The following is an 11,836-nucleotide window of genomic DNA, read 5'->3' as shown; positions in this document are numbered from 1 at the left end:
TCCAAAGAAGGGGACTCCACACCCTCCCTGGGCAGCCTGTTCCAGGGCTCCGTCACCCTCACCGTGAAGAAGTTTCTCCTCATATTTGAGTGATGTGTCCATCTTTGGACACAGAAAACGTTTGGCTTTGGAACACAAAATGATAATGCTTAACTGTAAGTCAGGATTTCTGTCTGCTACTTACTCTCTCGTGCACAGGGGAATCTGGATTTGAATCTTCTTCCGTCCCATACGGTGACGTGTCACCAGTAGAAACTCTGCTCACTGCCATCTCTGCATGTCCTTTCCCTTGGGGCCCTTTCATTCGGACAAACTCCATGTTGTTATATTTATAAAAGCCAAAAGACATTCTTTGAGCCATCTTAGCTGCAACACTCACCTACAACGCATCAAGAGAGGGGAGAAAACTATGTAATATCATCTCTGTGTTTGACAAAAAAAGTGTTCTCTGAAAGCAGTTATCTAAGAATAAGTTAAAAACATAGTGGATAACGATTGTTATCTTGGTTCTTAAGAAGCATTTTAAGCCACAATCTGAAGGAAGGCAATTTTTCAGATATAAACACAGAAGCTCAGAGAAGAATCAACTCCTTCAGCTCTCCAAAAAGCAGAATTACCCAATGGCACGCTGAGATAAAATTAAAAGGGTTTTATCCAGACCCACACAACGTGGCACACCACAGCACGAGCAGGCACGTGCACAACTCAGCCTGTGCAGGGACACTCAGTTAAGTCCAAAAAGCAATAGAGAGACACACACACACACGCACAAGGTGCCCCAAACTAGCAAAGAGCACTGCACAATTGCGGCACTACTTTGTGGCAAGTCAATTCAGACGTTTCTGTGTCCATATTGTCAAGCCCAAAGCAGAAAGGACCAGCCCCCATGCACAACTAACCTGCAGGGCATTGCTCACCGCACAACCCTGACAGCTTTTGAACCCTCTCAACAAGACAGAAGGGCTCAGTTTTCCAGTTAACACAACTGAACTGAAAACTGAACTGAGAACTGAAAAAAGGAACAGACCAATATGAAAACAGTCAAGCTTTTGTCAAGTGAAATAAGTAGGATTTTATCCGTAAGTTTAAGTGGTTTATTACTATTTGCAGCAGTTTATCTCCTGAAAGGGCCAAGATGCTCATCACGTAATGCAACTCGTACTGTGCTAAGAATGAATAGACATAACTGAAATCAAGTAACCTTCAAAAGAATAGAAAGTTTGCATTTCATGTTTCTACAGGAAAGCTTGCTTCTGTGGCACTGAAGCTACAGTGGCCTGTTGAAAATACCATGAGTACAAAACAAACTAAAGAAAAACACTTTTTACATACAGAAAGGTAGTTAGAGTTTAAGATCTCCCTGAAAAACATGCCCTTTCTGAAGTAACTAGAAATATCTATGACTTTTCAAGAAAATTAAGGGGCTCCTAGAACTTCGTTATTCAGATCCATTCTTGTGTCATGCTCTCGGGCTTCTTAATCAACTTCATTGTTTTTGGCAAACACCAGAGAAATACATCCTGCTCTGAAGACTCTCAGCTGTCCGAGCCAAAAGCATTAGCTTTCAGGTAATTTTCCAAGCCAAAAGGGACAGACTATAATGCAGATGATCTGACAGGACAAAAAGCTACCAGCCTCAGCAGCAAATTAAAACTGTGGTCAGACTATCATGGTACAAGGGATGTTGTCTTTCAGAAGTGCCTTACCCTGTTGTCATAGACCTTCTTGAGTGCTTCATAGCGGATGGACCCCTGAAAAATCACCCCTTGGAAGGTGTTGCTTTTGTCACTGGCCACCAGCTCCACACAGACCATTTCTCCTTCTCCCACAGTCATGTCACTGAAAACCTGCCAAAGATGCGAGAGGAAACACTTCAAGGCAAACTGCAGCTGTTAAAGTTCAAATGTATTCAGATTCCCGTGATTCTCCTTAGGCCCAAGGCTCTTTAAATGCAAATGGCAGAAAGCAAAGGAGCTGTATGCTCCACCCAAGCCTTGCAAAAGGAGAGACTCCAGGCAGTGCATGCTGCAAATCTTGTGCTGAGATAAGCAGCTACCACAGCAGCCTGTCTTGCTTTAGCCTGTCATAAAGACAGATGCCAAAAATCCAGCTTTAAGCTCAGATTTCAAACATTAAAGAAAGAGGAAGGTCAAATAAAATAAAAGCTACTGGAAGATAACCCTCAATTAGCCAAGAATATTTGTTCAAAAGGTACAAGAAAGCAGCTGATTGGGAATAAGACTAGAATAGGAAAAACAAGGAACTCACCTCTTCAAAACTGTCAATCATGAAGAATATGTTGGGGTAGCTGATCTTTGACTCCTCTCCTTTGCTGTCCATTGGGTGTTTGCTAGGAGATGCAAACACTTGCTGAGAAAGAGACAGGAAAAAAAAAACCAAATCAGCTTCTCAGTTGAACGTGCTCAGGAATGGAAGCGCTGGATACAAGGCAAGCAGTACCAAAACACCCCAGTCCAACACTGCTCGGTCAGCCAACATTTTCCCTTACACTAGAGATGCTGGACATCCTGCAGGCAAAGCTGAGTTCGTTTCTGACTACAGCCTGTTTTGCAATAATGACAACACTTGTGAAATCCTTGCCTCTCCACATGCAAGTTATCAAATGCTAGTTGCTCCACTGTGAATGTCCCTTTGCTACCTGACCTCTCACCATCCCATGGTATGACTAAGGTATCCTCCTCTTCATTAACAGAGAAAACCACCTTGAGCTGCCTTTAAATTACTGCAAAATACTGTTAAGTAGAAGTACAAACAGCAAGGAAGCTATTGTGGAGCAGCTGACCTAACAGTGTTTGTTTGTACAGTCAATTTCATTGTTTTTGTTTGCTTAGGACCGCAATACCATCAACATCACTCAGTACATGGCCCTCAGGAGGACAGGCACTTGATTTCTCATCTTCTGCTTCTGTTTCTTTCTGTACCCACTGTGCTTCCTCTTGCACGTTCCTCCCTCTGAAGCAGTTCCTGAACTCCTTTGGTCACTGCACTCCTCAAAACAACCAATGTTAAAATAGCTAAAGGCTTTAGATTTTATCCTTCCAATAAGATTAGCAAGCAGGTAAAATAGGGAGAAGAATTCATACCAAGCAGCTTTCTTTGTTTCCACCTCTGTTTACAAACAAAGCTTTGAATTAAAGAAAACTGTCAAATCTTAGCCCACTGTGAATGTGTTGAAAGCTCTGAATCTTCCCAGATTGTCAGGCTTGTGATATTCTTGCCACAAACCCTTCAACATGATATATAACTAAGGGTGGGATATTAGATATTCATGAGAGGGTTTTCTTTTCCTTATTTATGCTTTTGAAGCTTACATGCACATTTAAATACAGATTATTTAAAAGAAACCTTGCTTCATGACAAGAAACAACGTTAGAAAGTAACAAGACCCCTCAAAGATGACACAAGGACATCTTCCAGCCATCCTCCTTCTCATGCCATCCAATGTAAAGCAAAAAACCGAACACAACCACCCCAAACTCATCTCCAGTCAGACACACCTGAGGAAAATACAGTTTGTAGAGATCTTATTGTCAAGCCATCAGAGAAACAATGTAGTCTGCAAAATAATTTAAGGGAAAGTCCACCTTTTTTACACCATTTTTGGTGCCTTAGGTACTCTACTGGTATGAACATGGTAGCTTTGTCACAGGTCTGGAGTAGCACAGCAAGTCCTACACCTGAACAGGGCTTCTACTTACTCAACATCTGGCTGCACACTGCCAGGATAATATTCCATCAGGGCAGCAATATACATCCAAAAAAGTTGACTTTTGTTCATTTAAAACTAAAAGCCTCAATGGTCCATGTTACAACAACAGGCCCTACTGTAAATGTGCTTTCTACAGCACGTAGAATTGCATTTTCTCTCTCCTGACATCAACTTAATGTATTGAAATGTTACTAGTGGTTACCGGTAAGTTTTAAAAGGGGAGACAAAGAAAAAGTTGTTAGCAGTCTTATGGTATGAGCTTCTAGGAATGAGGAACAGAAAATCCCCCTCCTTCTGAACACTGCTCACAGGCAGTGAGGGCAGGTCTCTCATCCTCATCTTCCTAGTTTTCGAGTCTACATGCAATATTTACAGTTTTTTCTCAAAAGAATTTTGCAGAAGTTAGCTTGGGGTGAAAAACAGGGGAAAAAGCAATGAGAAATGAAAGACTTACATCAGCAGTGTAATGTGGTGTCTCAACAGCACCAGAGGAAGGGAATTATGCACCTCACCAACAAAAATTACAAATACAATAACCAGGGTTGCTAGTTTTGTTTGTAGGCAAAGCAACAACTGTTTTGAAATGGTAAAACAAAATTAAAGGATTAAAGGGCATTGGTTTATTTTAGGTAAAGCCAAGCAAGCAGCTAAATGAGCTAAAGGAATGGAAATGCCTAGGAGAAATAGCCTTTTAAAGGCTACAGGAATATTTTAAAGAAGAATTTCTGCCAATTAGGAGAAGTTGCTGTGAGATCTGCAGGAAACTGAGTGAAGTAGTCTGGGGTTTCTTGTTCCTATTCCCTCCATGCTTCTCACTCAGTCTCCTCCACTATGCTAAACCCTGGATTAACTGCCTGCTGCAAACAATTAAGTGATAAAAGCTCTCAGAGTGGAGATCACAGAATCACAGAATCTTCTAGGTTGGAAGGGGCCTTAAAGATCATCTTGTCCAACCGTCAACCTGATTTTGACAAAAATAGACACCCACACAACAAACAAAAAGCAACACCATCACTAAACCATATCTCCCAGCACTACATCAACCCGTCTTTTGAACATCTCCAGGGATTGTGCCTCAACCACCTCCCTGGGCAGCCCATTCCAATGCCTGATAACCCTTTCCGTGAAAAAATTTTTCCTAATATCCAGCCTGAACCTCCCCTGGCGCAACTTGAGGCCATAACGAGATGGAACGAGCAGTTTTAAGACAGAAAACAAGAATCTCATAAAACAATAAAAAGATAAACTAGTAACCAGTAACAGCCCTATGTTACAGATTTACCCCAAAAGCTTCTCGTAACTCAGGTCTCATACAACTTCAGGTTTACCCTCAGGTTGGTTAACAGTTGGGCACTCCCCCCCAACGCACCCCTCTCAAATCCAATAGGCAAAGACATAAATCTTGAAAGCGTGCAGAGGTCTTCACAATTTTTTGACAAAGGCTATAAAGGACATTTATATCTCACATTTAGCTGACCAGCAGGAAATGTCACTAGGGATGCTTCACAAGGATGCATCTGCCAGAGCACAGCCTGAGAACCGCTGCCCTGGTTTGGATACAGTTTTTGGGATTAGGTAATACTCACGCACAGTAACAACAGGATAATCTCACCTGAGATCTCTTTTTGTGAATGTGAATATCTCCTCCATCAGAGCGTGTGCACACAGCACATGTCACCACATAATCCAGCTAAAACAGATAGAGAAATAGAGGTTTAGAGTGAGAAAAATAAAACATTCATGTGCATGAAGCAGAACACATTCTGTCTTCATTTTTCTAGCTGTCTGGCTAAAAAATAAGATGTTTTGGTATTGTCTTTCTTTACTCTATTATACTGAAAATCCTACAGTTTTCAAGTCTGTGTTTTTTTAATAAAATAATTTAAGGGAAAGTCCACCTTTTTTACACCATTTTTGGTGCCTTAGGTACTCTACTGGTATGAACATGGTAGCTTTGTCACAGGTCTGGAGTAGCACAGCAAGTCCTACACCTGAACAGGGCTTCTACCTACTCAACATCTGGCTGCACACTGCCAGGATAATATTCCATCAGGGCAGCAATATACATCCAAAAAAGTTGACTTTTGTTCATTTAAAACTAAAAGCCTCAATGGTCCATGTTACAACAACAGGCCCTACTGTAAATGTGCTTTCTACAGCACGTAGAATTGCATTTTCTCTCTCCTGACATCAACTTAATGTATTGAAATGTTACTAGTGGTTACCGGTAAGTTTTAAAAGGGGAGACAAAGAAAAAGTTGTTAGCAGTCTTATGGTATGAGCTTCTAGGAATGAGGAACAGAAAATCCCCCTCCTTCTGAACACTGCTCACAGGCAGTGAGGGCAGGTCTCTCATCCTCATCTTCCTAGTTTTCGAGTCTACATGCAATATTTACAGTTTTTTCTCAAAAGAATTTTGCAGAAGTTAGCTTGGGGTGAAAAACAGGGGAAAAAGCAATGAGAAATGAAAGACTTACATCAGCAGTGTAATGTGGTGTCTCAACAGCACCAGAGGAAGGGAATTATGCACCTCACCAACAAAAATTACAAATACAATAACCAGGGTTGCTAGTTTTGTTTGTAGGCAAAGCAACAACTGTTTTGAAATGGTAAAACAAAATTAAAGGATTAAAGGGCATTGGTTTATGTTAGGTAAAGCCAAGCAAGCAGCTAAATGAGCTAAAGGAATGGAAATGCCTAGGAGAAATAGCCTTTTAAAGGCTACAGGAATATTTTAAAGAAGAATTTCTGCCAATTAGGAGAAGTTGCTGTGAGATCTGCAGGAAACTGAGTGAAGTAGTCTGGGGTTTCTTGTTCCTATTCCCTCCATGCTTCTCACTCAGTCTCCTCCACTATGCTAAACCCTGGATTAACTGCCTGCTGCAAACAATTAAGTGATAAAAGCTCTCAGAGTGGAGATCACAGAATCACAGAATCTTCTAGGTTGGAAGGGGCTTTAAAGATCATCTTGTCCAACCGTCAACCTGATTTTGACAAAAATAGACACCCACACAACAAACAAAAAGCAACACCATCACTAAACCGTATCTCCCAGCACTACATCAACCCGTCTTTTGAATACCTCCAGGGATGGTGCCTCAACCACCTCCCTGGGCAGCCCATTCCAATGGCTGATAACCCTTTCAGTGAAAAAATTTTTCCTAATATCCAGCCTGAACCTCCCCTGGCGCAACTTGAGGCCATAACGAGATGGAACGAGCAGTTTAAGACAGAAAACAAGAATCTCATAAAACAATAAAAAGATAAACTAGTAACCAGTAACAGCCCTATGTTACAGATTTACCCCAAAAGCTTCTCGTAACTCAGGTCTCATACAACTTCAGGTTTACCCTCAGGTTGGTTAACAGTTGGGCACTCCCCCCCAACGCACCCCTCTCAAATCCAATAGGCAAAGACATAAATCTTGAAAGCGTGCAGAGGTCTATCACAATTTTTTGACAAAGGCTATAAAGGACATTAAGATCTCACATTTATCTGACCAGCAGGAAATGTTGCTAGGGATGCTTCACAAGGATGCATCTGCCAGAGCACAGCCTGAGAACCGCTGCCCTGGTTTGGATACAGTTTTTGGGATTAGGTAATACTCACGCACAGTAACAACAGGATAATCTCACCTGAGATTTCTTTTTGTGAATGTGAATATCTCCTCCATCAGAGCGTGTGCACACAGCACACGTCACCACATAATCCAGCTAAAACAGATAGAGAAATAGAGGTTTAGAGTGAGAAAAATAAAACATTCATGTGCATGAAGCAGAACACATTCTGTCTTCATTTTTCTAGCTGTCTGGCTAAAAAATAAGATGTTTTGGTATTGTCTGTCTTTACTCTATTATACTGAAAATCCTACAGTTTTCAAGTCTGTGTTTTTTAATTAACTCAATGATACTGAAACCTTTTGCACAGATGTTTGCTGTGGGGCACAATCTACGAGTAAAGAAACTCCTGCCAATATTGTTCAACACTAGCTTATTGGTCAGCTGGAGGAATAAGCGAGACAAATGCACACTTTAAGGTAGAAAAGGGAAAAACAGAAACACTAATGAACACAAGCCACGCATTACAGAGGTCAGAAACCATTAATGTAGCCTCTCAAACAACCTGAAAAACTTGGGAGCAAGGAGCAAGCATGGTAGCTCTGGACAGTAATGCCCAGCTGTAAGAGCATCTCTGAATTCTGACAGTAGCAGATTCTGGTTTTATTCAGCATCAAATAAAGGTGGAATCTGCTCTCTGCAGAGAAGTTGTGCAACGAGACTTTTGGGAGGAAGTAGAGAGAATGAAAACAATTTATTTTCCAGGATGTGTGCAATGAGCCAGCGGTCTCTCATTCCAAGATCATAATCAACAGAACTTTTAAGGCATCTTGAATGACTATAGTGATGTTCAGCTTCCCTAAGCGCCAATGTAACATATGCAATAACCAGACAACCTACGAGTTAATTAAAAAATAATTTTTGCTAGCTTCATGTTTCCACCACCAAAAAAAAGGTAGTTTTATTAAAGTTCTGATGTGAAGAGCAGCAAACTCCCAGCGCGCTCCTAACACCTTTACTGCATTTCCACGTAGCAGTTCCCTCTCAGCTGCACCACTATTGTGAACTCTAACTGAAATGTTGCTTGTTTAACAGTCTTGTTCAGTCTCAGAAGCTATTAAACTTGACAATTTTGCAAAACTTTGTTACAGAGCATAAAATTCAGCCCAGCTTCACTGGGTATAGCTAAAGGTTTTTTTGAGGAAAGCTATTAGGGCTCTACTGAAAAAGTAATAAATGTTTCAGTTTATGTTCATTTAGTTTCTGAAAGACAAAATTAAAATCGTCATGTTTCCTTCCCATACTCCAGAAATGTTCAAATCTCCCAAGCTAGGGAAGAAAAGGGATAGATCAGAGCCTTCCCTCAAACGTCTCTAGCACAAATAGCCCATGACATTTAGCTAAACATCGCAGTTACCTTCTGTAGAATGAGGTTCAAGTAGACACTCTCTTCCCAGTCAATGTCAGGGTCTCCCAGGCCAGGAAGCTTTTTAGAATCTCTCCGGTAAACTTCAACTTCAACCTGCTAAGAAAATATCATATCTCCTTGAAAAATATTATCTAAAAGCACCAACACGCATACACAAAGCTGACACCAGAAGCTGCATGCTGTGTAGCTTTCTGCTGTATTTTTCTCTCAGGATCAGAATTGGTTGACCATGGAAACTCAGCCCTTGTGGAAGGCTTTGTGTGGAAGAAGTGAAGCTGGGGGAACTGGGGATGTGAGGGACAAGTGGTGAAAAAGACAGGTCTGCGCAGGAGAATCTCAATTTTGGACAGGAGCTTCATTTATTCTTTATGATGGCTGTGTTTTAGTAAAAATGAAATAAATAAAATATTGCATACATATAGACTTGTCCTAACACAATCCCTTAGAATCAAACATGTCACCAAGCTATTGCTCAACATCATCTAGCTGGTAGCTGCTGCCTTTTCCCAGGTGCAGCAGGAGACTCTAGGAAGATGAAGTCCACTAATTAATGCTTCACAGAAGACATTTGGGTAACCTCTCTTCTAAATGTTTCACACTAACAGTACTGACTGAATCCCTCTACATATTACATATGAGATTTTCAGTGTACCAAAAAGAAGCAAATGAAAATTCCCAATAATCACAGAAAGGCAGAAACAACTCTACCAATGCTAACATACTGAAGCAACCGAGATAATTTTAAAACTTGACTTTATGTAGTACACAGGGTTAAACAGCAGCTTTACACTTTACAAAAATATCTGGAGCACGGTTAAATCTCTGACCTGCTGTATAATACAAAATAGGGTGACAAGTACCACACTTCACAGATGTCAAAGTCATGTGCTACCATGACAGAGTATCTGGGAAAGTATTTGTTTTTCTCTTTGTCACGTATCTTTCTTGGTTTACACAGCAACACACTTCACCAAATGTTTAAGAAATGTCTGGAATATTGTGACCAGTTGACATCACTGCAAACAGGGCAGTTCATGAACCCTTTTTTTCACTTTGGCTGGGGCAGAGTAAAGCAGATTTGTTAGAAAACAGATTGTCATAAAGGTCAGAATATGTGAACGAAATCAAATGGAGTAAGATTAAGCCCTAGAGTAACTGTATATTTATTTCAGCTCCTCCAGGAAGCATAAAGGTACAAAACCAAGATACAATGAAGAACAGTTAAACAGTACAATATTTCAGGGTTGACACCATCATTAGATAACATGAAAGCTGAATGCACTGTTTTCTTTTTTTTTTTTTATATTTATATCTTTAAAAATGCCTATAAACTCATACATCATCATTTCCTTGTTTTGTTTTGATTTCTTCCAAAGCTCCTAACCATGAACTTTTACTACTGGCAATATAATCACACAAACTACTGAGAGTTACTGTAAAAAAAAATAACAGCAGCTGAGGGAAATAATCTAATTTAAATTAATCTCTAAGTAAACAAAGGTGATACTTGCACTTTCGTGTCTAAAAGCACAGAAACATCATGTTTGCAAGATTCCAGGAATACCCTGTGAAACAAAAGCCATCCTGTCCCTGAAGGAAGGAGGCAGTGAGAGGACCGGGTGAAGGCAGGACTGAGAAATTGCAGGGTGAAAACTCCAGCTGTATCTAACGCCAGGGCAAGAGACCTCACGTGCTCAGCAGACACCACCTCAGTCTCTTCTGCCTCCATATCCACAGAGCCTTTATTTTAATCCACCTGGAGTTAAATCATCTCTGAACAACAAAGTTTAAACTTCCTTTTGCAGAAGTCAGCTACTAATGTCTTTTGAAATTAATTCTCATGCTGAACTACTTCTCCCCAGCGATTATAAAGCCACTGCACAACAACTCTTTCATGGCACAGCCCCCCAACCCTGTCACAGATAAGGACAGAAAAAGCACCTCTCTTTAATCGCTTTTTCCCTAACCAATTTAGGGTAGGATTCCATCAATTTAGGGTAGGATTCCTGGGCAGTATGACCTGTGGGTCAGGGCATGGTGGATCACCATGAATCACTGCCACGGCTGTTCCCCGAGCCAAGTGTTTAAACCACACAATATTCCAAAGGAAATTAATTTAGGGAATTAATTTTTTTTTTTTTTTGCCCAGGCAATAAACCGCATGGGGTACAGATTTCTGTTTAACTGGTCCAAATGGGGCAGAACAGGGGTGACCTCTTTCCAGAGAGAAAGGAGCCGTCAAGCATCCAGAAGCAACAGAGATAGCACTAAATCCAACCCCAGAAAGACAGAAAACGGACTTCCAAATGCTCTCCATGGGGCTGGAGTCTGTTGGACGTGTTTTGCAGCTCCTGCTCGTTCCGAGGTAAGCATCCCCAAGACAACATATGGAGAAGTCATCAGCCCTACCCAGCACCAGGGCAGTAGTTACACCAAGCAGCCAGCATTTGCCAGTAATTTTGGATGCCTCTCTTTCCACATCACCGAAGAAGGGTCTGCTTTATGAAACACAGTGAACCCTCACCAGGGTGGCTCTAACAAGCAGCACCACCGCTCCCTGTCCGACTGGAAATACACTTCACAGTACAAGCATCCCAATTACAAGCCACTTAAAAAATAAATAAATAAAATAATCTTACCCCTTATCTCATAAACACCTCTACCTGCAACAGTTTCTTTACTCATTTCTAAATAATTCTTCCAGAGATGGCAAAAAAAGGCATCTCAACATAAAACAAAGTGCTAAATCTGAGTTGGCCAAAACACCCAGCACTTTCCAGGGGCTCAGTTTCCCACCCAAGTGCTGACAATCTCAGCTGCCCTCTCCTAAGACAGTGGTGGCCAGGTGAAGGTGGCCATGCAGTGCTACGTGAAATAAATCAACAGGCTCAGTTCAACTCATAGCAAATGATCCCGTTGTCACCAGGGCACCGTGCAGTCTCAGGCAGGGTCAGGACATAAGAAAAACTGGGGCTGACACCATTAAGACCTTGCAGCCACCTCCTCGGTGTTAAACAATAAAGGAGGCACCCAAATCAATCATTAAAAAATAACAAAAAGACCCCAACAACCCTCATAACTAAGAACTTTAAACACAAGTTTTCATCTTTTCATGCGCGT

General features: G+C 41.2%; 1 protein-coding gene across 3 annotated transcripts in view; it reads right to left on the bottom strand.

The window, feature by feature from the left end:
• The window catches only part of KIAA0930 (KIAA0930 ortholog), a 43,362-nt gene that overhangs the window by 13,031 nt on the left and 18,495 nt on the right, over positions 1-11,836 (bottom strand). For 2 of the 3 annotated variants that reach the window (XR_001411756.1, XM_014940153.1), the window contains exons 2-6: positions 8,705-8,812; positions 7,366-7,443; positions 2,269-2,370; positions 1,707-1,847; positions 185-379 (exon numbers count right to left, since the gene is read on the bottom strand). Coding sequence is in view for 2 of the 3 variants with exons in the window: in XM_014940153.1 (XP_014795639.1) it covers positions 185-379; positions 1,707-1,847; positions 2,269-2,370; positions 7,366-7,443; positions 8,705-8,812 (624 nt within the window). In the remaining variant the exon portion in view is untranslated. The remainder of the gene's footprint in view (positions 1-184; positions 380-1,706; positions 1,848-2,268; positions 2,371-7,365; positions 7,444-8,704; positions 8,813-11,836) is intronic. The other variant, XM_014940154.1, reaches the window with a different exon arrangement.

The sequence above is a fragment of the Calidris pugnax genome, unplaced genomic scaffold (assembly GCF_001431845.1).
Source record: "Calidris pugnax isolate Ruff unplaced genomic scaffold, ASM143184v1 scaffold36, whole genome shotgun sequence".
Taxonomy (NCBI): domain Eukaryota; kingdom Metazoa; phylum Chordata; class Aves; order Charadriiformes; family Scolopacidae; genus Calidris; species Calidris pugnax.
Note: the sequence above shows the minus strand (reverse complement) of the source record. Positions and strands in the feature narration are given on the sequence as shown.